The following is a 26,541-nucleotide window of genomic DNA, read 5'->3' on the forward strand; positions in this document are numbered from 1 at the left end:
TTGTAGATCAGTGATTCTGCACAGACACTGCCCTGCTCTCTGCTCTCCCAACCACGGAGCCTTGGATAGGAATAAACATTATGGCAAAACTTCACCCTAGCCTGTCAGGGGGCAAGGTGGCGTTATTACCATATTGCTCATACCTGTACAATCGTCTCAGATCTCAATAAGTGCCAAGGGTGGTACGGGGTTGATTTTGGATTGGGCCTCTCTTTTCCCTACCTGCTCTCTCTACAACCCAGATCCCAATCTCTGCCATGGAGTCCATAGCTGTGGTCCACACCACGTTCCAACCACGTTTCAACCACTCCCCCGTCACTCTGTCAACACTGGTAGGAACCACCTTTACTCAGAGCAGCTGCAGAGGGGTATTAGTGTGTTACTTACCTTCAGGGAGGCATCTAAGCTTTCACACTCTGTGTGTGTGTGTGTGTGTGTGTGTGTGTGTGTGTGTGTGTGTGTGCACTTTGTGGCTCTGAGTTCTACAGCTCCTCCAGGTAAAGAAGCAGGGAGAGGAAAAGGAAAGCTCCTTATTTCAGTGTGCTTCTGAAAAAAGATGCTGCAGCTTGGGAAGGAGCTGAGTTTTCCATTCGGTGTTCCCAGTTTTGAGACAGAACACTGACTAACCAAACAAAGAACCATACAAGCACCCCCTGTGAGTGTGTGTGTGAGACAAGGATGTGATCCAGAAAGCGAGAGCTAATCGCCTGGCTCTGGTCTGCATCTCCTTGATTATATAACTACCCAGCTGCAGAGGTCAGCAGCGGCACAGCGTTTCCATGGAGACAAAGATGAGGCCAGGTGAGGATCTGGGTACTCTGCTGCTGACCATCTCGGCTCGTCAGCTAAAAGCTTCAGCCTCAGTGTTCACGCCTCTGTTTCCGCTAGCATTGTATAGGCGGGCTGCCCTCCCTCCCCCCTACCTTAAGGAATTGGTTTAATTGGTTAGATGACGACTTTGGTCAAAGACGCCCTGTCTGTTACAGCACCAGACCTTTCATCAGGCCCTTTTATCTGCCCTCTACTTCTCCCATGGCCATCCATGTCTCAGCCTTACTGAACAGACAGTTGATCTTAGGACTTATTTAAAAAACTACTTTTTCTAAACGTTTAGCATTCTCTCAGTGGCATATATTCATGGATGCCAAGGGAAGTATGTATCTCAACGGAAAATGAATCCAAGTGAGCGAAGTAGCGTCCCTCTGTCTCAGTATGTGTAGCCCATGTATCTGATGCTGTCTGGCCAAAAAGAGTATGACATTGTTGCCGCCTGTAGCATTGAATTCAATAGCAACGGAAGCCAGCAAGCATTTGGCTATCTACCTAGCTAAAATCGTCCCTTCCCTAAATAAGCCTTGGATATAGGGATTTGGACTTCATTCTTCATACTGCCCAATGATTATAACGCCGATTCTGATCCAACCATTAATTCATACATTGTGCCCCTGGCCTGTGAGGATGGAAGTTCAATTAGTAGGCTAATGTTAAGTAGGTGAGTCAAGTAGGTGAGTCAACATGTTTTTTCTACTTGTGTGCTTGTGCACACACACACACACACACACACACACACACACACACACACACACACACACATACAAATCAGTACCATGGACAGCCACATGATATTTAGCTTACGTTGATGGGACTAGGCCTAAATTGTTTGTTTTTGGTAAGTTGTCACTGTATTAGACTAAGCATAGGTGATGTTGATGTTAAATGTTCAAGTTGAAATGGTGCTGGAATAGAGGAGGCAGCTCCTGTTTTCTCTCCGACTTGGGGTAACTCTCCGTGGTTCTAAATCAAATGTCGGAAACATTAACTTGCTTGGCCATGCTGTAGGTCATGTAACTGTTTGTTACATGTAATATGCTTTGTGGACTTCACCGGACAGATGTTGCTCTCTTCGGTTTTGTGATGAAACAAAGATTATTCTGCCTTTGAACCCAACAACCAACCAGATCTGCTTATACCTCAAGGTTATACTTGGATTGATATATATATACATGTGTAGTACACTGAACAAAAATGTTGGGCACAAATTTAGTTACGTCCCTGTTAGTGAGCATTTCTCATTTGCCAAGATAATCCATCCACCTGACAGGTGTGGCGTATCAAGAAGCTGATTAAACAGCACAAGCTGCCTCCAACGTCGTTTTAGAGAATTTGGCAGTACGTCCAACCGGCCTCACAACCCCAGACTACGTGTATGGCGTTGTGTATGGCGTCGTGTGGGCGAACGGTTTGCTGATGTTAACGTTGTGAACAGAGTGCCCCATGGTGGCGGTGGGGTTATGGTATGGGCAGGCATAAGCTACGGACAATGAACACAATTGCATTTTATCGATGGCAAATTGAATGCACAGAGACACCGTGACGAGATCCTGAGGCCCATTGTCGTGCCATTCCTCCGCTGCCATCACCTCATGTTTCAGCATGATAAGGCACAGCCCAATGCAAGGATCTGTACACAATTCCTGGAAGCTGAAAATGTCCCAGTTCTTCCATGGCCTGCATACTCACCAGACCTGTCACCCATTGAGCATATTTGGGATGCTGTGGATTGACGTGTACGACCTTGTGTTCCAGTTCCGCCAATATCCAGCAACTTCGCACAGCCATTAAAGAGGAGTGGGACAACATTCTACAGGCCACAATCAACAGCCTGATCAACTCTATGCGAAGGAGATGAATCTCTGTGCGTTCAATTTGCCATCGATAAAATGCAATTGTGTTCATTGTCGCGCTGCATGAGGCAAATGGTGGTCACACCAGATACTGACTGGTTTTCTGATCCATGCCCCTACCTTTTTTTGTGGTATCTGTGACCAACAGATGCATATATGTATTCCCAGTCATGTGAAATCCATAGATTAGGGCCTAATGAATTTATTTCAATTGACTGATTTCCTTATATGAACTGTAACTCAGTAAAATCTTTGAAATTGTTACATGTTGCATTTATATTTTTGTTCAGTATACATTTTCATTTATTTTGTTTTGCGTAACGTTGGTCATTTTACTCTGACAAATTGGTTTCATGGACATTTAAAAAGTTAATCTTTCCTGGAGTCTTTGGTCTGCTTGAGATTTAATAATGGACCAGGATAATGGCATTCTGTTTGCAGACAGACCCAGGGAGGGGGTAGGAGTATTATTGTCCGTTTTCAGTTGTTTTGGAGAACAGTGATTTTATAACCATCTGGGTCAGTCGGGAGCTGTGTGACAGAATCCCTGGAGCTCTTGGAAATTCTTCTCTGGTCCCGGTCCTGTCTCTGTATATTACATTAGCTCTATTTCACTGTGGGATTCTAAGAAAAAGCACTCAAGACAGATTCTCAAGCTTTAGTAGGTTCATTGTTTGTGTACACAAACACGTACAGACACACACACCATCTCACACACTTACATTAGAATACAAAGTACAAAGCGAAACAAAGGCATCACTGACAGACACATGATCTATGATCTCTCACACTCTTCTCTCTCGTTTTTACTCTCTCCCTATCTGTCGAACACACACACACACACACACACACACACACACACACACACACACATACACACACACACACACACACACACAAACAAGGCAGATGTCTGCTTTAAATTAACTACTTTCTCTTGGCGGTGACAATCTCAGCCAGGGCTTCCCTCAGATTGGTCCCTTTGATATCAAATTCACTCTTGTTTGCTTTGTGTGCCTGATTTAAAGGGATAGGGATTTTGGCAATGAGGCCCTTTATCTACTTCCCCAGAGTCAGATTATGTGTCTGTGTCCAGTATGAAGGAAGTTAGAGGTAGTTTCGCCAGCCAATGCTAACTTGGCTTGCGCTAATGCTAATTAGCAATTGCGTTAGCACTAGTTAGCAACTTCCTCCAAACTGCATGCAGAGACATAAAAATGGTATCCACGAGTTCATATGACTCTGGGGATGTAGATAAAGGGGCTCATGTAAAAATATCCCTTTAATAAACCAATAGGAAAGTCCCAAAACATTTCATCATTTTCAGCATTATAATCCTATTTTTCCTCACCATCTTTCTTCCTGTCTCTGCTTGCATTTCACAACATCACTTAACTTAATTTTAGAGAAGTGTTAGAACAAAGCACTTCTGTATTTGTGTCCATGAAAAGAACAATGAAAATGTTGAATGGGGGAGGGGGATATAAAAACAGGAGTTTATAATAATATAATAATAATAATAATATGCCATTTAGCAGACGCTTTTATCCAAAGCGACTTACAGTCATTCGTGCATACATTTTTGTGTATGGGTGGTCCCGGGGATCGAACCCACTACCTTGGCGTTACAAGCGCCGTGCTCTACCAGCTGAGCTACAGAGGACCACATTTTATGAAGGAAGAGAGATGTTGAGGGGTGAGTGCAGTACAACAAACAGTCTTAGAGACAGATAATGGATATAATCTCACAGAAAGCCACATGACCCCAGTCTATCAGCTAGCATAAGTTATGTCAATATGGCTGCCTATACCTTCATCACACTAAGAACTAAGGCTAGGAGTGACAAGATCTGTCGGTGAGCTCACAATGTGCTCTTTCTGCTAGCATGGTTAAGCTAGTTTAAAGCTAGATTGTTAGCTTACCCGCTAGCCTGCTGAATTTAGCCATTCTATGTTGGCTAGAGTTGTGGCTAAATGACTCAGCTCATTTTGAGAGAGAGAGAGAGAGAGAGAGAGAGAGAGAGAGACTGGTGGCAGGAATGCTGTGGGATTCTGGGGGTGTGAAGGACCGCGTTGAGGTGGTTCTGAGGACTCACTGGGATTTAGCCTACAGCGTCTGTTTTGTCTACACACAAACCTGTCCCCTGCCCCCACACATACAAACACACAGGCACTGTTATTCAACACAAGCCAGTGAGCACATACTTAAATACATGCTCCGGTACTTTGGCGACTAGTAAGTATTTTTTACCTCCTGCTTTGGACTGGATGTGTCAATGTGTAGTTCATACATGCATAATCTATGAGCAGAATTACTTACCTCGATTAGCTAGCCATGAAATCAGTAGTTTGAAAGCGACTGTTTTCTGAAAGCTGTGCAGTGCCATTTTCCCTACATTTACCCCCACGTGGGCCAGCCCCTAGCAATTTGAGTTTCAGCCACTGAGCTTCAGCCCCTCACCATTTGAGTGACAATTAGCAAGACACACAAACAGTAGAGCGAGAGAGAGCAATGACGTGGTGCACATATCTGCACATTTGTGATGTAATACGCAATTTTCTGGGACCACTTTTGGCTTGTGGGTGCTACTTTCAGAACTACTGGCTAAAAAGTATACAAAAGTACTGTAGAATATCTTTAAACAAACTCCCGCACTTTCACGTGCAGCTCAGTCCCTAGCCAGCTGTACTAGGCTGATTCAATAAGTGGAGAAGAATGTTAACAACCACCTCAGGAATGCAGAATTGTCCAGGAGTTCTTTGGTAGGAATGTAATGTAAGGGGAGGCCTACAAAGAGGGACCTCAGTAGAGACAAGGGGCAAATACCAAATTCCCCCCTATTCCTTATATAACACATTACTTTTGGCCATAGCTTTATGAGTGTGTTCTGTAGGAAATAAGAAGACATTTTGGACACGGGTAGTATCCCAAATAAGACCAGTATGACCCAGAACATTTTCAAAACCTACAATGCCAATACAGGAAAGGCTTTCTACTAGAGTAGCTAAACCAGGGCTGTCGTGGCATGTTTTGGTTTTATAGACATGGTTCCCTCTCTCTGTCAGTCAGAGGCGGTTGGTCGCACCTTAATTGGGGAGGACAGGCTCGTGGTAATGGCTGGAACGGAATGAATGGAATGTTATCAAATACATGGTTTCCATGGTTTCCATGTATTTGATGCCATTCCATTCGCTCCGTTCCAGCCATTATTATGAGCTGTCCTTCCCTCAGTAGCCTCCTGTGCTGTCAGTCCTCAGTATGGTATGTGAGTTAGCCTAGATTTGGAGTGTGTCCAGGGAAAAGTGCACAGTGTTTTAATGAGAAGTGTTCCCAACACAAGTACCTGAACATCACAGTCCGTTCCCAAAACTCCACTTCTCCAGTTGGACTCGCGTCCTTCACTCTTTCTCATCTTATCTCTTTCTCTTCTCATCTCCTCTGTTCTCTCCTCTGATACACAAACCAGCTGTGCGTCTCCGTTCAGTAAACAGTCTAGGATAGAGAGGGAGCGAGAGGGAGAGGGAGAGGGAGACGTACGGGGGGGGTTAATGCAGCTGCTGGACGTGTCGTACTGCTCCACCAGCACGCATGTGCTGGACACACACACACACACAGACAGCCAGACAAACATACACACACACACACAGAGCTACACACCCCACCCACTCCACCCCCATTCACTTGACCCCCCCACCTCCCTCTGGCCCACATCCTACCCCCCACCTATCTGTCTGGGCCGAGAGGAGACTGGAGAGGAGGGGAGCGAAAGAGCCAGGATGTTCCTGTCAGTGTCTGTCTCCCTATTGGGTTTAGGAAAGCTGATCTGCGGATGTTTGCTCTTGACTCCCTGGCCGCTCTCTCTCTCTCTCTCTCTCTCTCTGCCTCTCTCTCTCTCTCTCTCTCTCTCTCTCTCTCTCTCTCTCTCTCTCTCTCTCTGCCTCTCTCTCTCTCTCTCTCTCTCTCTCTCTCTCTCTCTCTGCTCTCTCTCTCTCTCTCTCTCTCTCTCTCTCTCTCTCTCTCTCTCTCTCTCTCTCTGCTTCTCTCTCTCTCTCTCTCTCTCTGCCTCTCTCTCTCTCTCTCTCTCTCTCTCTCCTCTCTCTCTCTCTCTCTCTCTCTCTCTCTCTCTCTCTCTCTCTCTCTCTCTCTCTCTCTCTCTCTCTCTCTCTCTCTCTCTCTCTCTCTCTCTCTCTCTCTGCCTCTCTCACTCTCTCTCTACCACCACCTCTTTTCTCCCTCCTTCGGTCCTTCTCACCTCTCGCTGGTCTCTACACCTATGTGTTGATCACTCATAATATGCTGTGTTCAGGTAATCAGTTAGGTATTTTTCTGGTGATTCAACGGGAAGAAATGACAGAGATTATTTCACAAAGAATTATCTGCACAAACATTCTGTACTCTCTTGGCAGTCATGGTTCAGCTTTGGCTTTTGTGAAGTGAGTGTGTGTGTGTGCGTGTGTGTGTGCGTACATGTACGAGAGACCGGGAGATACTGAGTAAAAACAAGAAAATAAATGAGACGGAGAGAGGAAAAGAGAGAGTAGACAGTCTGGAGAGAGAGAGACAGCGACAGAGAGAGAGAGAGAGACAGAGAGAGAGACCGTCTGGAGAGAGAGAGACCGTCTGGAGAGAGAGAGACAGTCTGGAGAGAGAGAGACAGTCTGGAGAGAGAGAGAGACACAGAGAGAGAGAGAGAGAGACAGAGAGAGAGAGAGAGAGACAGAGAGAGAGAGAGAGAGAGAGAGAATCGTCCATAATCCCAGTGCTGGTAATTGTGGCCACATGTTTATCCACACAAGCTAGTGTTTAACCATGCTCTCTATCTCTCTCGCTCTCTTTCTGAGTGTCTGTCTCACAGCACAACTCTCTGCAGGCCTAACCAACTACAGCAAAGTCATGTGTCTTGTTTAGCTAGCAGGAATCATGTGTGTATTCAGTACCTAATTTAACAACTGATACAGGGTCAGATATTATTTTAACCCCTAAAGGTTAAGGTTAGGATTGGAGGTAGGGCAATCTGATTTTAGATCTGAACCCGCGTCCCCCATCCAATCAGTCATCTATGGCGTCTTCCACCTGACTCCCCTACCTTGTACAATGCAACCTCTGACCCTCCTACTCTACTATTCTGTACCCCTCATCAGTCACCCACATTACTGCTGCCACACTATCGCTCCACATCTCCCTCCTCTCTTCAGTCCCCTCTTCATATCCATGCTTTAACTCTGTTATAGCCACCAACCCACTGTTCCTGCGCCTCACGGCCTGCCTGTCTACCTCTGTCTGTCTGTGTGTCTGCTCTGTGTGTCTGTCTGTGTGTCTACCTCTGTCTGTCTGTGTGTCTGCTCTGTGTGTCTGCTCTGTCTGTATGCCTATCCTTGTGTCAGTCTGTCTGTCTGTATGTGAGTGATCCACTCTGGCTCTCTGGCATTCCTCTGCCTCAGGCCCTCAAGGCTTTGGCTTTCCCTGGTCTTTTTTTCTGGTCCTTGTGTTCAGAATGTTCAGATGGAACCAATATGCTGCCTTCATCAGGATCAGCGCTTGGCACTGTTAGCAATTAGCTATGGAGAGAAGGCTGGAGGAGGGAGGGGAGGCTGGCTGGGGGAAACACATGGGGAGAAATGAGAGGAATCTGTGGAGACTGTGGAGCTATGTAGCGCCCAGGCTGCATGATTTAGGCCCCCTAGCCACCAGTCAGACTGCGAGGCTGCAGCACACAAACGGGGACTGAGATGAGTTATCATCAGCTCGTCAAAGACGACACACACAAACACACACACACACAGGCACGTACACAAGCATGCACACACTATACGGCACACACGCTATATGCACACATGCACACACACACACACACACACACACACATATCATCATATCATTACACTTGAGGAGGTGTCAATCCCTCTAGCAGACAGACTGACAAGCCCGGACCCCTTGTCTCTGACACCCCCGCTGGGTCGTCACAGACACACACAGAGAGAGGATTGAGTAACACGTCAGCAAGTCTGTGTGTGTGTGTCAAACACTTTCCTAAAAGGTAGAGAGGTCTGAAAAGGGACTGTAACACAAGAATGCAGCCACTGTTTGTCCGTCCGTCTGTTAGGCTTGGGTGGAATCCAGACTGTCATACCTTCATACAGACCTTGTGCCATTCCGGGATATTATGTAATACCGGCACTGAACACAAGGGACACTATTTTCAAACCCCACTGAGCCACTGTAATCCAAAGGTTAGCAATGCTAACAAGTACATGTAAAATCCCGCAGAGAATGCTAGCTAAATGCTAACGAGCACATTTTATACAGTTTCTGACTTACATTTACGTCATTTAGCAGACGCTCTTATCCAGAGCGACTTACAGTTAGTGAATGCATACATGTTTTTTTCATACTGGCCCCCTGTGGGAAACGTACCCACATCGCTGCCGGCCAAACCCTCCCCTACCTTGGACGATGCTGGACCAATTGTGTGCCGCCCATGGGTCTCCCGGTCGCGGCCGGCTGCGACAGAGCCTGGACTTGAACCAGGATCTCTAGTGGCACAGCTAGCACTGCGATGCAGTACCTTAGACCACTGCGCCACTCGGGAGACTTAAACTATTTGCAGGATAGACGTCCCAGCTCATAAAGTTATACAAGTAACTCAAAAATGCTACTCACAGTTTTCTGCACGCACAAAACAAATATTAGACAGCAAGGCTCTTGATCCAGGAGGGGATTATCTGCTATTACCAAGTGAAGCTTGATTTTGGAAGAAGCTAACCACTTAGCTATATACAGTAGCTAACTAACCTACTAAATTAGCAAACCAAATGCACAACTGCAGAGCATTTTGCACATTTTAGAATGTTAACTTAATTATTATAAGATATCTAGCTGGCAAACATTTAGTTGTGAATTCCATACAGTAACTAGATCACCTGGTGCATGCTGCACAACAGTGAGTGACTCACAAGGCTCCGGTCTCTTGTCTCTTGTTGTTGTGTGCTTTAAAACAAACACCACGTGACTGTGGACTATTATCTGACAGGTGAAATGAAGAACGCAATCTTCTTTATCTCCTAATTTATTGCAGAAGTTGACTGCAGGTATTTACTTAAAAAGTAGCTACAAATATTCAAAAGTATAAAAAAAAGTTTAAATGGTATTGACAGTATTGAAAAACCATCCCGTGGCTATTTCCAAATACATTTACATTTTAGTCATTTAGCAGACGCTCTTATCCAGAGCGACTTACAGGAGCAATTAGGGTTAAGTGCCTTGCTCAAGGGCACATAAACAGATTTTTCACCTAGTTGGCTCGGGGATTAGAACCAGCGACCTTTCGGTTACTGGCACAACGCTCTTAACCACTAAGCTACCTGCCGCCCCTTGGTATACGGTATATACAGTATACTGCCCAAGCCTACTGTCCATCCGTCTGTCTGGCTTTCTTTCTGTCTGTCTGTCTATGAGGTACAGTGGGGAAAAAAAGTATTTAGTCAGCCACCAATTGTGCAAGTTCTCCCACTTAAAAAGATGAGAGAGGCCTGTAATTTTCATCATAGGTACACGTCAACTATGACAGACAAATTGAGGGAAAGAAATCCAGAAAATCACATTGTAGGATTTTTAATGAATTTATTTGCAAATTATGGTGGAAAATAAGTATTTGGTCACCTACAAACAAGCAAGATTTCTGGCTCTCACAGACCTGTAACTTCTTCTTTAAGAGGCTCCTCTGTCCTCCACTCGTTACCTGTATTAATGGCACCTGTTTGAACTTGTTATCAGTAGAAAAGACACCTGTCCACAACCTCAAACAGTCACACTCCAAACTCCACTATGGCCAAGACCAAAGAGCTGTCAAAGGACACCAGAAACAAAATTGTAGACCTGCACCAGGCTGGGAAGACTGAATCTGCAATAGGCAAGCAGCTTGGTTTGAAGAAATCAACTGTGGGAGCAATTATTAGGAAATGGAAGACATACAAGACCACTGATAATCTCCCTCGATCTGGGGCTCCACGCAAGATCTCACCCCGTGGGGTCAAAATGATCACAAGAACGGTGAGCAAAAATCCCAGAACCACACGGGGGGACCTAGTGAATGACCTGCAGAGAGCTGGGACCAAAGTAACAAAGCCTACCATCAGTAACACACTACGCCGCCAGGGACTCAAATCCTGCAGTGCCAGACGTGTCCCCCCTGCTTAAGCCAGTACATGTCCAGGCCTGTCTGAAGTTTGCTAGAGTGCATTTGGATGATCCAGAAGAGGATTGGGAGAATGTCATATGGTCAGATGAAACCAAAATATAACTTTTTGGTAAAAACTCAACTCGTCGTGTTTGGAGGACAAAGAATGCTGAGTTGCATCCAAAGAACACCATACCTACTGTGAAGCATGGGGGTGGAAACATCATGCTTTGGGGCTGTTTTTCTGCAAAGGGACCAGGACGACTGATCCGTGTAAAGGAAAGAATGAATGGGGCCATGTATCGTGAGATTTTGAGTGAAAACCTCCTTCCATCAGCAAGGGCATTGAAGATGAAACGTGGCTGGGTCTTTCAGCATGACAATGATCCCAAACACACCGCCCGGGCAACGAAGGAGTGGCTTCGTAAGAAGCATTTCAAGGTCCTGGAGTGGCCTAGCCAGTCTCCAGATCTCAACCCCATAGAAAATCTTTGGAGGGAGTTGAAAGTCCGTGTTGCCCAGCGACAGCCCCAAAACATCACTGCTCTAGAGGAGATCTGCATGGAGGAATGGGCCAAAATACCAGCAACAGTGTGTGAAAACCTTGTGAAGACTTATAGAAAACGTTTGACCTGTGTCATTGCCCACAAAGGGTATATAACAAAGTATTGAGAAACTTTTGTTATTGACCAAATATTTATTTTCCACCATAATTTGCAAATAAATTCATTAAAAATCCTACAATGTGATTTTCTGGATTTTTTTTTCTCATTTTGTCTGTCATAGTTGACGTGTACCTGTGATGAAAATTACAGGCCTCTCTCATCTTTTTAAGTGGGAGAACTTGCACAATTGGTGGCTGACTAAATACTTTTCCCCCCCACTGTATATGAGGAGTTTCTGAGCATCGCTCCTGAGAAGGAGTACACCATGGTAGATAACTGTCTGTATGATTAATAGACTAGACCCATGTGAAACCCCTACCCACCTGCTTTCTGGTGTTTGCCTGTGAGATTCTGTTGAGCACTGACGTGTATGTGCATGCATATGTGTGTGTTGTATGTGAGTGTGTGTGTGTGTGTGCGTACGGGTGCATTCGTGTATGTATCCACATATACAGGAAGGTATCACATATACACACACACACAGTCTTGTACAACTAACCTTGTGGGGACACACAATTCAGTTCCATTCAAATCCTATTTACCCTAACCTTAACTCTAAGCCTATCCCGAAAGCCTAACCTTAACCCTAAACCTAACCCTAGCTCCTAACCCTAACCCTAAAACTAACCCTAGCTCCCAACCCTAAACCTAATTCTAACCTTAACACTAATTTTAACCTTAACCCTAAACCCCCTAGAAATAGCATTTGACCTTGTGGGGACTAACAAAATGTCCCCAGGTGGTCAAATGTTTGTTTGTTTACTATTCTTGTGGGGACTTCTGGTCCCTACAAGTATAGTTAAACACATCCACACACACACACTGCTCCAACATTCTAGTTTCCCAGATGAGGAGGACTGTCACCCCCTCATTCTTTCATCCCTGTAAATCATCAGAGGAGAGAAGGAGAGGAGAGGAGGCATTTCCTCCTGTTTTCAAACGTTTACACCAGACATGAACACAGGCTGCTGTAATGTTGTGATGGTGAGGTCACAAATGCACAGTGAGATTCTGTTCAGCAGTCAGTATAAAATGACCTTTGTCTCCTACTGGAACACACACCCCTGCGTGCTGATACTATAGCCCTGGGACAAGCCGACCTGAACAAACTTCACATACAGTATGTACCTGTGACTGTTCTTTTATCTTAGCCTGGGTCCAGTCTATTGCTGCAGACAACTTGTCATTCTCTGGTATGACCACGACAAGGAAGTAGGTTTAAGCAGAAACAGACTGGCACCCAGGCTAATTTAATCTATATAGGATTATCTAAGGATTATCCTCTATTCCTGTGTATAGTTGTCCCGCTCTACAGAGTCTCTAACGGTGTTTTCACACTTTCAGTCCCTTTCAGACAATTTTTGTGAACTCAGTGCGGTTTGCTTTTCTTTTTTTTTGCAGTGTGAACACTCCAAAGGAACCCTCAAAAGAGCCCCCGGAGCGAACCGAACTGAGACCATCTCGAGAGGTGGTCTGAGTTTGGTTCGCTTGAATTCCACGGCCCGGTTCCCTTTTTTTAGGACAATGTGAACGCAAAGCTCCCCACGGTTCGCTTGTCATTATTCCCGCACCACACACTAGACTACTGCAACACGGTTTCCCCTGCCATAAACCCTCACATTGGTGCCACAAAAGAGAGAAGATGATGATGTGCAGGTTCGCTAAAAAAAGTGTGTGCTGTTTTTGGATATTGATTAGTGATTGTCAAGGATGCACAGAAATTCCAAAATGTGTGGAGTTTTTAGTTCAGATTATTTGTTTGCAATATGTGATCGATAGGCTAAGAGAGCTTCATAAGCTGTTTATTGATTGTGGGGTTTGAATAGTGTGAGAAGACAACATATTTGGTGAGAATAACAACATAGAGTACAACATCTATTCTAGCTCTTAAAGGGGCAGTAGCCTACCTTGGGTGTACAGTTTTCAATGACAGCATTATTTATTCTGCAGTTATTCTATTGCTATTTATTCTGTTACCAATAACATTTACATGTTAATAGTATCTTCTGATTACAATTATTATGTCTCATATTTTAATTAAATGCAATTGATTAGCTTCCAAAATGTAAGTACTGTAGGTATATCTAGCTGTCTGATAACGCATTCTGATTGAATGGCTTGTCCTGCACTTTGTAAAAACCCAGAGTTCATGTTGGAACAAGATCTCGGTTCCTTTCTAAACATAGCAATGTGAATGCAAAGAGGACTCTGTCCACAAAATAGTTGAAGTGAACTGGCAAAAGAGTTGAGTCCTCATTCAAAGGCAAAGGCAGTGTGAATACAAAGAGAAAACACCTAATAGGGTCTCTGGAAAGAGGTGAATCTTATCTGTCTGAATGTCTTCTCCTGACTGAGCCTCCAAGACAAGTAAAAGTAGACAGGTAAAATGAGAAGTCAGAATCGGGGTTTTCCCATCCTTTTACTACAGTATGTGTAATAATAATTATAGCTCTACATCCTCACTGCACTGATTCCTGCCTACCCCAACCTACCTACCTACCTACCCCTTCCCCCTTTCCCTTCATTCCCCCCCACCCCCCCTCTTCGGTCGTATTAGAGCAAACATGTTTAGTCTGTGTGATATTACAAAGACCAAAGAGAACTGCTGTCAATGAGGGGCTTTGAGGACAGAAATACTGCAGAGCCCAGTGAGTGAGACTGAGGAGTGAGGGACTCTTTGTGGAGCGCCAGCCAGCCTTGGAGGAAGAGAGGAGGCCTCTGTTCCCCCTGTAGCAACCCCAAACACCTCCCACACCGTGTGTGTGTGTATGTGTGTGTTTGTGTGCGTGTGTGTGTGCATACGTACGCTACTGTTCAAAAGTTTGGGGTCACTTAGAAATGTCCTTGTTTTCCATGAAAGCATACATGAAATGAGTTTGAATAGGAAATATAGCAAAATGCATAGGAAATGTAGTCATTGACAAGGTTAGAAATAATGATTTTTAATAGAAATAATAATTGTGTCCTTCAAACTTTGCTTTCGTCAAAGAATTCTCAATTTGCAGCAATTACAGCCTTGCAGACCTTTGGCATTCTAGTTGTCAATTTGTTGAGGTAATCTGAAGAGATTTCACCCCATGCTTCCTGAAGCACCTCCCACAAGTTGGATTGGCTTGATGGGCACTTATTACGTACCATACGGTCAAGCTGCTCCCACAACAGCTCAATAGGGTTGAGATCTGGTGACTGTGCTGACCACTCCATTATAGACAGAATACCAGCTGACTACTTCTTCCCTAAATAGTTATTGCATAGTTTGGAGCTGTGCTTTGGGTCATTGTCCTGTTGTAGGAGGAAATTGGCTCAAATCAAGCGCCGTCCACAGGGTATGGCATGGCATTGCAAAATGGAGTGATAGCCTTCCTTCTTCAAGATCCCTTTTACCCTGTACAAATCTCCCACTTTACCACCACCAAAGCACCCCCAGACCTTCACATTGCCTCCACCATGCTTGACAGATGGCATCAAGCACTCCTCCAGCATATTTTCATTTGGTCTGCGTCTCACAAATGTTCTTCTTTGTGATCCGAACACCTCAAACTTCGATTCGTCTGTCCATAACACTTTTTTCCAATCTTCCGCTGTCCAGTGTCTGTGTTCTTTTGCCCATCTTTTATTTTTATTGGCCAGTCTGAGATATGGCTTTTTCTTTGCAACTCTGCCTAGAAGGTCAGCATCCCGGAGTCGCATCTTCACTGTTGACGTTGAGGCTGGTGTTTTGCGGGTACTATTTAATGAAGCTGCCAGTTGAGGACCTGTGAGGCGTCTGTTTCTCAAACTACATTTTACATTTTAGTCATTTAGCAGACGCTCTTATCCAGAGCGACTTACAGTTAGTGAATGCATACATTTTCATACTAGACACTCTAATGTATTTGTCCTCTTGCTCAGTTGTGCACCGGGGCCTCCCACTCCTCTTTCTATTCTGGTTATAGCCAGTTTGCGCTGTTCTGTGAAGGGAGTAATACACAGCGTTGTACGAGATCTTCAGTTTCTTGGCAATTTCTCGCATGGAATAGCCTTCATTTCTCAGAACAAGAATAGACTGACGAGTTTCAGAAGAAAGTTATTTGTTTCTGGACATTTTGATCCTGTAATCGAACCCACAATTGCTGATGCTCCAGATACTCAACTAGTCTCAAGAAGGCCAGTTTTATTGATTGTTTAATCAGCACAACAGTTTTCAGCTGTGCTAACATAATTGCAAAAGGGTTTTCTAATGATCAATTAGCCTTTTTAAATGATCAACTTGGATTAGCAAACACAACGTGCCATTGGAACACAGGACTGATGGTTGCTGATAATGGGCCTCTGTACGCCTATGTAGATATTCAGCCGTTTCCAGCTACAATAGCCATTTACAACATTAACAATGTCTACACTGTATTTCTGATCAATTTCATGTTATTTTAATGGACAAAAAAAAAGAGTTTCTTTCGAAAACAAGGACATTACTAAGTGACCCCAAACTTTTGAACGGTAGTGTACATGCATGCGTGTGTGTGGTAAGGTGTGCTCACTGGTCACCCAGTACAACCGGTAGGCTATGGGCCTCTAGAATGGGCCAGTTGTCCCTGCTGACAGTGCTGCCTGACACAGAGCAGAGTACGACCTGCCTGGCATGGGGACAGATGGGGCAGTAGGGGACAGTGTGAGAGTGGATAGTGTCAGAGAATTGGACAGATAGATCTAACAGACATATAGATTCGATTTGAATGCTAAGGTAGATTTCAATTATTACTTTTTAACATGCGTCATCCAAATGCTCTGTGCATTCTAATAGTAAGATCTCTATATATCCAGTACATAGGACATCCACAGGCCATCATTACCAGCCCGCACTCAACTACTAAGCAGATCTAAAAAGAAAATAATCTAAAACCTCAATACAAAATGGAAAAAGAAAATAAATCACTCAAAAGACCATCAAAACTAATTATTGATAGCATTATACTTTATCTCCACTGTAAATATCCTTGTGGATGTCAGTTGGCTGAGAGTGGGATGTCAGTGTGGTTGGCTGGCTAACCGCCTGGCCTCTGGGGGTGCTCCAGAGGTTTTCACCATGATGGATCTGCTGGAGAAACGTCGGGGGAGAAATGTCGCGGTCGCCCCATGATGACAACCATGCTGCCTGAGGCTGAGGCTGCAGCAACTGGATCCAGTGACTAGGATTCTCTCTGTACTCTCGTTTTCTCTTTCTGTTTATCTCTCTCTCTCTCTCTCTCTTGCTTGCCTGTTTTCTCTCTTTTTCTGTCCTATTTTTCTCCATCTCGCTTGCTCTGTCTCCCTCTCTCTCATCTCGCTTGCTCTGTCTCCCTCTCTCCATCTCGCTTGCTCTGTCTCCCTCTCTCCATCTCGCTTTCTCTGTCTCCCTCTCTCCATCTCGCTTGCTCTCTCTCCATCTCGCTTTCTCTCTCCCTCTCTCCATCTCGCTTGCTCTGTCTCCCTCTCTCCATCTCGCTTGCTCTGTCTCCCTCTCTCTCATCTCGCTTTCTCTGTCTCCCTCTCGCCATCTCGCTTGCTCTGTCTCCCTCTCTCCATCTCGCTTGCTCTGTCTCCGTCGCTCTCATCTCGCTTTCTCTGTCTCTCTCTCTCCATCTCGCTTGCTCTGTCTCCCTCTCTCCATCTCGCTTGCTCTGTCTTCCTCTCTCTCATCTCGCTTGCTCTGTCTCCCTCTCTCCATCTCGCTTGCTCTCTCTCCATCTCGCTTTCTCTCTCCCTCTCTCCATCTCGCTTGCTCTGTCTCCCTCTCTCCATCTCGCTTGCTCTGTCTCCCTCTCTCCATCTCGCTTGCTCTGTCTCCCTCTCTCTCATCTCGCTTTCTCTGTCTCCCTCTCGCCATCTCGCTTGCTCTGTCTCCCTCTCTCCATCTCGCTTGCTCTGTCTCCGTCGCTCTCATCTCGCTTTCTCTGTCTCCCTCTCTCCATCTCGCTTGCTCTGTCTCCCTCTCTCCATCTCGCTTGCTCTGTCTTCCTCTCTCTCATCTCGCTTGCTCTGTCTCCCTCTCTCCATCTCGCTTGCTCTGTCTCCGTCGCTCTCATCTCGCTTTCTCTGTCTCCCTCTCTCCATCTCGCTTGCTCTGTCTCCCTCTCTCCATCTCGCTTGCTCTGTCTTCCTCTCTCTCATCTCGCTTGCTCTGTCTCCCTCTCTCCATCTCGCTTGCTCTGTCTCCCTCTCTCCATCTCGCTTGCTCTGTCTCCCTCTCTCCATCTCGCTTGCTCTGTCTCCCTCGCTCTCATCTCGCTTTCTCTGTCTCCCTCTCTCCATCTCGCTTGCTCTCTCTCCATCTCGCTTGCTCTCTCTCCATCTCGCTTTCTCTCTCCCTCTCTCCATCTCGCTTGCTCTGTCTCCCTCTCTCCATCTCACTTTCTCTGTCTCCCTCTCTCCATCTCGCTTGCTCTGTATCCCTCTCTCCATCTCGCTTTCTCTGTCTCCCTCTCTCTCATCTCGCTTGCTCTGTCTCCCTCTCTCATCTCTCTTTCTCTGTCTCCCTCTCTCCATCTCGCTTGCTCTCTCTCCATCTCGCTTGCTCTCTCTCCATCTTGCTTGCTCTGTCTCCCTCTCTCCATCTCGCTTTCTGTCTCCCTCTCTCCATCTCGCTTTCTCTGTCTCCCTCTCCATCTCGCTTTCTCTATCTCCCTCTCCATCATCTCGCTTTCTCTGTCTCCCTCTCTCTCCATCTCGCTTGCTCTGTATCCCTCTCTCCATCTCGCTTGCTCTGTCTCCCTCTCTCCATCTCGCTTTCTGTCTCCCTCTCTCCATCTCGCTTTCTCTGTCTCCCTCTCTCTCATCTCGCTTTCTCTGTCTCCCTCTCTCTCATCTCGCTTTCTCTGTTTCCCTCTCTCCATCTCACTTGCTCTGTCTCCCTCTCTCATCTCGCTTGCTCTGTCTCCCTCTCTCCATCTCGCTTTCTGTCTCCCTCTCTCTCATCTCGCTTTCTCTGTCTCCCTCTCTCTCATCTCGCTTTCTCTGTCTCCCTCTCTCCATCTCACTTGCTCTGTCTCCATCTCGCTTTCTCTGTCTCCCTCTCTCTCATCTCGCTTTCTCTGTCTCCCTCTCTCTCATCTCGCTTTCTCTGTCTCCCTCTCTCCATCTCGCTTTCTGTCTCCCTCTCTCTCATCTCGCTTTCTCTGTCTCCCTCTCTCCATCTCACTTGCTCTGTCTCCCTCTCTCATCTCGCTTGCTCTGTCTCCCTCTCTCTCCATCTCGCTTGCTCTGTCTCCCTCTCACTCCATCTCGCTTTCTCTGTCTCTCTCTCTCATCTCACTTGCTCTGTCTTTGTCTCGCTCACTCCCTGGGTTGCTCTCTGTCCCCTTCTCTGTCTTTCGCTCTCTCTCTCTCTCTCTTGCTCCTTCTCGCTGTCCTTCCCCTTCTTCTACCCCTCTCTCTCCCACCTCTCCCTCTCTCTCCCCGACTTCCCCCTCCCTCTTAGTCCCTTCCCCTCTCTCCATCGCTACAGAGTGGTTCAGTTGGTCATGGTGGTGGCAGACAGGACTGTGGATGTAAAGGGATCTTGGTCTGCCTTGGCACTGGCTGTGATTTCTCTATTGGCTGGCCTCTCTGTGGTGTGATGTGGTGGGGACTAGTGTTTCTCACACCAGCCAGCCAGCCTGAAGACCGTCCTCTGTTCTCTGTTCTCCCAGGCTTCACCACTACAGGGTTGTAATAGTTTGTGGATGGAATGACTGGGACTGAGAAGAAAGTTTCTAAATGGGAAGGAAGGAGGGAGGGATGGATGGAGGGAGAGAGAGAGATGGAGAGATGGAGGGTGTGAAAGAGAGAGCGAGAGAGGGGCCAGATATAGTCGTTGTGGTCACAGGCTAAACAAAACTTCCAGATGGAAGAAAAAACTGTCAGACAAAAGTCACAGAAGTTCTATTTTCTCCTTATTTCTCGCTTGTCTCCTCTGCAGTTCCTGTTTGTGTCAATATTTCATTGATACTGTTGTACATGTCTGTGTGCCCCTGTCCTTGACATATTATCAGATAGCACTGTATCTTTCAGAGTAACTGTTGTGTTGTTTGTATACAGTCTTTTGTGTACATTATGTGTATTTTGTGTCTTCACGTTTGTGTCTCTTAATGATATACCGTTTTGCCAGCTTGCTCTAGGGTCCAGAGATGTACTTTTACGATACATTCTGATGTTATGCTTCATCTTTTAAAGAAGAATTCCAGCAATTGTTTTACTTTTCCTGTTGAAAAACAATATCCAAGGACAAATACAATAATGTACACACACTTAAGGGTAATAAAACATATGTTTTCAGCAAAACAATTTTGACACAACTACAAACTTCAAGAGTTGGCCATTCAAGGGGTTGGTCTGATGGGTTTACTCTGATGTCATTGGCCTCCCCCTTGCTTGTGGGAACCATAGAGGAGCAATAGAGAACCAGGCACCTCCCCTGTGTATTTTTATAAAGTCATAAAGTGCACCATGGAGAGAGAGAGAGGCCAAACCACATGACCAACAACATTAGACACTTTATTTTTACATTTTAGTCATTTAGCAGACACTCTTATCCAGAGCGACTTACAGTTAGTGAGTGCATACATTTTTCATACTGGCCCCCTGTGGGAAACGAACCCACAACCCTGGCGTTGTAAGCGCCATGCTCTACCAACTGAGCTTTATGGAACACAAAGCCTTCACTATTTCATCCTGGAATATCCAAGGCCTGAGGTCATCTGCCTTTGGCCTAAAGAGCAGGAACCTGGACTTCACCAAATCAATCGGAAATACAGACACTGTCATCCTACAAGAAACATGGTATAGAGGAGACGGACCCACTGGTTGCCCTCTAGGTTACAGAGAGCTGGTAGTCCCATCCACCAAACTACCAGGTGTGAAACAGGGAAGGGACTCAGGGGGTATGCTAATTTGGTATAGAGCAGACCTAACTCACTCTATTAAATTAATCAAAACAGAAACATTTTACATTTGGCTAGCAATTCAAAAGGAAATGATCTCAACAGAGAAAAATTTCCTCCTGTGTGCTACCTATATCCCCCCACTAGAATCCCCATACTTTAATGAAGACAGCTTCTCCATCCTGGAGGGGGAAATCAATCATTTCCAGACCCAGGGACATGTACTAGTCTGTGGCGACCTAAATGCCAGAACTGGACAAGAACCTGACACCCTCAGCACACAGGGGGACAAACACCTACCTGGAGGTGACAGCATTCCCTCCCCCATATGCCCCCCTAGGCACAACTACGACAACATAACCAACAAAAACGGGTCACAACTCCTGCAGCTCTGTCGCACACTGGGTATGTACATAGTCAATGGTAGGCTTCAAGGGGACTCCTATGGTAGGTACACCTATAGCTCATCTCTTGGCAGTAGTACTGTAGACTACTTTATCACTGACCTCAACCCAGAGTCTCTCAGAGCGTTCACAGTCAGCCCACTGACACCCCTATCAGATCACGGCAAAATCACAGTCTACTTGAACAGAGCAATACTCAATCATGAGGCATCAAAGCCAAAGGAACTAAATAATATTAAGAAATGCTATAGAAGGAAGGAAAGTAGTGTCGAAACCTACCAAAAAACAATTAGGCAACAACAAATTCAATCCCTTTTAGACAACTTCCTGGACAAAATGTTCCACTGTAATAGTGAAGGTGTAAACTTGGCAGTAGAAAACCTAAACAGTATATTTGACCTCTCAGCTTCCCTATCAAATCTAAAAATCTCTAACAGAAAACCGAAGAAAAGTAACAACAGTGATAAATGGTTTGATGAAGAATGCAAAAACCTAAGAAAGAAATTGAGAATCCTATCCAACCAAAAACATAGAGACCCAGAAAACCTGAGCCTACGCCTTCACTATGGTGAATCACAAAAAAAATACAGAAATACACTACGGAAATAGAAGGAACAGCATGTCAGAAATCAGCTCAATGTAATTGAAGAATCCATAGACTCTGGGAAAATTGGAAAACACTAAACAAACAACAACACGAAGAGCTATCTATCCAAAACAGAGATGTATGGGTAAACCACTTCTCCAATATTTTTGGCCCTATAACAAAGAACAAACAGCAAAAAAATATACATGATCAAATTCAAATCTTAGAATCAACTATTAAAGACTACCAGAACCCACTGGATTCTCCAATTACATTGAATGAACTACAGGACAAAATACAAACCCTCCAACCCAAAAAGGCCTGTGGTGTTGATGGTATCCTCAATGAAAATATTAAATATACAGACCACAAATTCCAATTGGCTATACTTAAACTCTTTAACATCCTCCTTAGCTCTGGCATCTTCCCCAATATTTGGAACCAAGGACTGATCACCCCAATCCACAAAAGTGGAGACAAATTTGACCCCAATAACTAACGTGGGGTATGCGTCAACAGCAACCTTGGGAAAATCCTCTGCATTATCATTAACAGCAGACTAGTTCATTTCCTCAGTGAAAACAATGTACTGAGCAAATGTCAAATTGGCTTTTTACCAAATTACCCTACGACAGACCATGGATTCACCCTGCACACCCTAATTGACAAACAAAAAACTAAAACAATGGCAAAGTCTTCTCATGCTTTGTTGATTTCAAAAAAGCTTTTGACTCAATTTGGCATGAGGGTCTGCTATACAAATTGATGGAAAGTTGGGTTGGGGGAAAAACATATGACATTATAAAATCCATGTACACAAACAAGTGTGCGGTTAAAATTGGCAAATAACACACACATTTCTTTCCACGGTCCGTGGGGTGAGACAGGGATGTAGTTTAAGCCCCACCCTCTTCAACATATATATCAACGAATTGGCGAGGGCACTAGAACAGTCTGCAGCACCCGGCCTCACCCTACTAGAATCTGAAGTAAAATGTCTACTGTTTGTTGATGATCTGGTGCTTCTGTCCCCAACCAAAGAGGGCCTACAGCAGCACCTAGATCTTCTGCACATATTCTGTCAGACTTGGGCCCTGACAGTAAATCTCAGTAAAACAAAAATAATGGTGTTCCAAAAAAGGTCCAGTTGCCAGGACCACAAATACAAATTCCATCTAGACACCGTTGCCCAAGAGCACACAAAAAACTATACATACCTCGGCCTAAACATCAGCGCCACAGGTAACTTCCACAAAGCTGTGAACGATCTGAGAGACAAGGCAAGAAGGGCCTTCTATGCCATCAAAAGGAACATAAAATTTGACATACCAATTAGGATCTGGCTAAAAATACTTGAATCAGTTATAGAACCCATTGCCCTTTATGGTTGTGAGGTCTGGAGTCTGCTCACCAACCAAGAATTCACAAAATGGGACAAACACCAAATTGAGACTCTGCATGCAGAATTCTGCAAAAAATATCCTCAGTGTACAACGAAAAACACAAAATAATGCATGCAGAGCAGAATTAGGCCGATACCCGCTAATTATCAAAATCTTTTCACCTAATTATCAAAATCTTTTCACAAAATCAGTTCACCTTTCTCTCTCCCTCTGCTTTACATTCTCTCCTTTCCCTCCCTCCATCAACCCTTTATACTCACCCCTTAACACACTCTCTTTCTCTCTCCCTCAAAAGTAGAGTCTGTCAGTACAGTAGTAGCTAGCCTCTCCCAGTATGTAGTGTGTCTCATTACTATGTTATTCTGTAGTGTTGGCTGGTTGCTGCGGCCATAAGGAGAAGACTCTCAGCTCCACACAGTGTTTTCCATCTGGGAAAATAACACACACGTTCCTCAGCATGTCAACACATACCAACAGACAAACCTCTCATCACGTCTGCATTTTGCATGTCTGGAGACTTACAGATGGTGTCCCAATAGAAAACCATTGATTTGCAACTAGTACTCGGCTGAATGATTCTGAGTGTACATATTTGTTTCTTGCTGATATGTATAATATGCCACTTAGCTGACACTTACAGTACAGTGAATGCATACATTGATAATAATATGTGTGTACGTGATCCCTGCGGGAATTGAACCCATGACCTTAGCATTGATAACCCCACACTCTTACCAGTTGAGCCACATAGGCAGTCATAGTTTTGTACCACTAAATGCTGTTAGATGTTTAACAGCCTCTCTCTCTCTCTGTGTTCTCTCCACAGGTGACGTACCTGGGCAAGGTGACTATCTCAGGGACCCAGTTCCTGTCGGGCTGCACAGAGTCGGCGGTGGTGGGCCTGTGGGACCGCCGGGCGCTGGCCCAGGAAGAGCACCTCCCTGCCAACTCCCTCCTGGAGATCCGCCCCTTCCAGGTGCGCCTGCACCACCTGGACGGGCGCGGCGAGACCTCGGTCACCATGGACACGTACCAGGTGGCGCGCATCGCCTACTGTACGGCGGACCACTGCACAAGCCCCAATGTGTTCGCCTGGATCTACCGGGAGATCAACGACGACCTGACCTTCCAGATGGACTGCCACGCCGTGGAGTGTGAGAGCAAGCTGGAGGCCAAGAAGCTGGCCCACTCCATGATGGAGGCCTTCCGCAAGACCTTCCACAGTATGCGCAGCGATGGACGCATCCACAAGAGCGGCTCCTCGGACGAGTTCGCCACCGACGACTCCGCTCCAGACGACTCCACCCCAGAGGAGGACGGCTGAGCGCCAGGGTCGCCGCCGCCCACCTCCCCCGGTTGCAAGCCCGTGAGGGGAGGTGCACAGGGGCAACCGGAGCACTCGCTCTACTTTCTGTCTCTCTCTCTCACTCTACTCTGGTTTAAAGAAAAATCACGGAACAAAAACTAAAACTGACCGACACACTGACCGCAAACGCTGACTAAAGGATGACGAGGACGTAGTTTTAAAAAGGGAAAAATAGGAGGACAAAGGAACAACAGGAGACCTAACATATGAGGAAGCGAAACTAAACTAGCTGCCGCTTTGGATAAATCGGTCCTCAAACATCTGGATTGCCATTGAAGCGCCTGATCTGCCCATAAGGGATTAGTGAATAATGGGTATAAGACAGTTACATTCCCATTCGACACTGTTGTCTGTCCGTCTGTCTGGCTGCAATGTGCAGAGAGACTCTGCCTCTTTACACCACCTCTCGCCCCTCCCTTCCTGCCCAATCAAAAACACAGATCACTTCCTAAAAATCCCAGATCACTGCCTCACGTTCTGACTTTAAAACAACAGCACGAGTTACGAGGTATGCCTGTAGCACTGTTAAATGTGTGGTTTAAAAAAGAAAGTCTTGACTCTAATATATGTGTGTAAGGTTGCCGGTAGGAGGGATGTCCTGACATATTTATTAGGCCATGAGAGCGTCATCCCTTATCGATCACATTTTGATTCCTGTTTTGAAGCATACCAAAAGTGAGTCTTTTAGCTGTGTTTTGTCTGTTGACTTTGTGCCTCACTTCTCACACACCAAGGCTGGTCTCTCAGTCCCGCAGTGCCAAACGTGTGTGTGTGTGTGTGTGTGTGTGTGTGTGTGTGTGTGTGTGTGTGTGTGTGTAGTCGTGCGTGTGTGTGTGTGCAATGTGTGATCTAAGAAAAAGGATGGTCAGGAGAGAGAGCATGACTGATAATGGCCTAGTAATCCAACTAAAAGTGTAAAACTTCTCACAGCCTTCGCGGCATCCATTTTGGGAAGCTCTGCAGGGCTTTTTAAATTGAAACAGTAATGTGACCATTTGCCACATATTATTATTATTTTTTTTTTTTTTTGGGGTTATGAAAAGGGTAGGTAAATGTGAGAGTAACAGAAACAATGTTCTAGGACCCCAAACACAGCCGTCCATAAAGAATGCCTGAAGTCTCTTGGCCTGTGCTGAATGTATTATAGGTCTGTCGTGCTGCAAGCTCCTTGCACCTTTTAGTTCCTTTGTTTTGTTAGTACATGTCTTCTACATTGTTATATGTGGATTAGGTGCAGTTGGCGAGGGCAGTTTTCTGTACAGACACCTTAAGGTAACGATTATGTCTCGTGGGCTGAATGCGTATTGAGTCCATGAACAGACACACATTTCTCAGTTTCCCTGTGCTGTTGAAGGGTAAGAGCGGCCATTTTGGGGCAACTGGAAGTCCCCATGACACAAGAGCTCCACCCCACCCACCTTTCTAACAAGACTCCTTTGAATGGACTGGATGCTGGTACTCACAGTGGGGTGGGTCATGTATTTTGTCTGTTGTGACTAAAGCAGATTTTATTAAGATGGCTCTGGTCAGTACGTACATATATAAATATATACATTGTATTTGAAACTCATTCAATAAGCTTATGTAAATACAAAAAAGAAGTATCCGTTTCCAAATATTACAGCATTAAATGTTGATAGCTATTTTAAATAAACAACGGGAAATTAAAGACAGCACCAGTGTTTTAAAGTCAATTGTGAATATGTAGAGTTCCATAGAACTGGCTGTTAAGAAGGTGTGAGCCCGGGACACCGGGCTTGAAATGCCAGGATGAGAGGAGGAGAGAATGTTTATAAAGCTGTAGATTACTGTGTCATGTCTTGTCTGAAGGCTCAGATGTGCTTTAAATGTCTGGAAATGTTACCATAAGTGTTTTCTATACAGTATTTGCAAAGATAAAGAAACAATCACATATAAACTATTTACCAAGACTGACTGGTGATGACAAGTGTATTGTTTGTTACGAAAACTTTCATATTGATTCAGGTTGGCTGTGATGCTTGGCCTCCATAACAAATGTTTCTCACAGTACTAGGAATTGTACATGTGGGTGAATTTCAATGGCTGTTTATGTATTATGTTTGTGTACACATACAATATTACAGCCAGAGGTTTGCTCAAAGCCTACCAATAATTGTATTTGTCTCCATTTCTTACATTTATAGACTGCAAAGCTCTTTTCATTGTTGTGGGGCTCATTCCCCTCAACCACCAGCAATGTGTGGCAGCCATTTTGGGGCCCACATCAGTCTCAAGGTATTCCCATAACTTGGGTGCTTATACATTTGGCTATCGTCACAGAGTTTCTAAACCCAGAGGTGCAACATGACAAGACTTCCGGGAACGCTTGTGAAGCAGACCAGGCAGACCAGGCTGAGGT

General features: G+C 45.2%; 1 protein-coding gene across 1 annotated transcript in view; it reads left to right on the top strand.

Moving 5' to 3' along the window:
• The window catches only part of LOC121567556 (PTB-containing, cubilin and LRP1-interacting protein), a 41,459-nt gene extending 15,164 nt beyond the window's left edge, over window positions 1-26,295 (top strand). The window contains exon 3 of the mRNA XM_041877699.2: window positions 23,622-26,295. Coding sequence (XP_041733633.2) covers window positions 23,622-24,119 — 498 coding nt within the window. The 3' untranslated portion in view covers window positions 24,120-26,295. The remainder of the gene's footprint in view (window positions 1-23,621) is intronic.
• The last annotated feature ends 246 nt before the right edge of the window (window positions 26,296-26,541 follow it).

This window comes from Coregonus clupeaformis, chromosome 6 (assembly GCF_020615455.1).
Source record: "Coregonus clupeaformis isolate EN_2021a chromosome 6, ASM2061545v1, whole genome shotgun sequence".
NCBI lineage: Eukaryota > Metazoa > Chordata > Actinopteri > Salmoniformes > Salmonidae > Coregonus > Coregonus clupeaformis.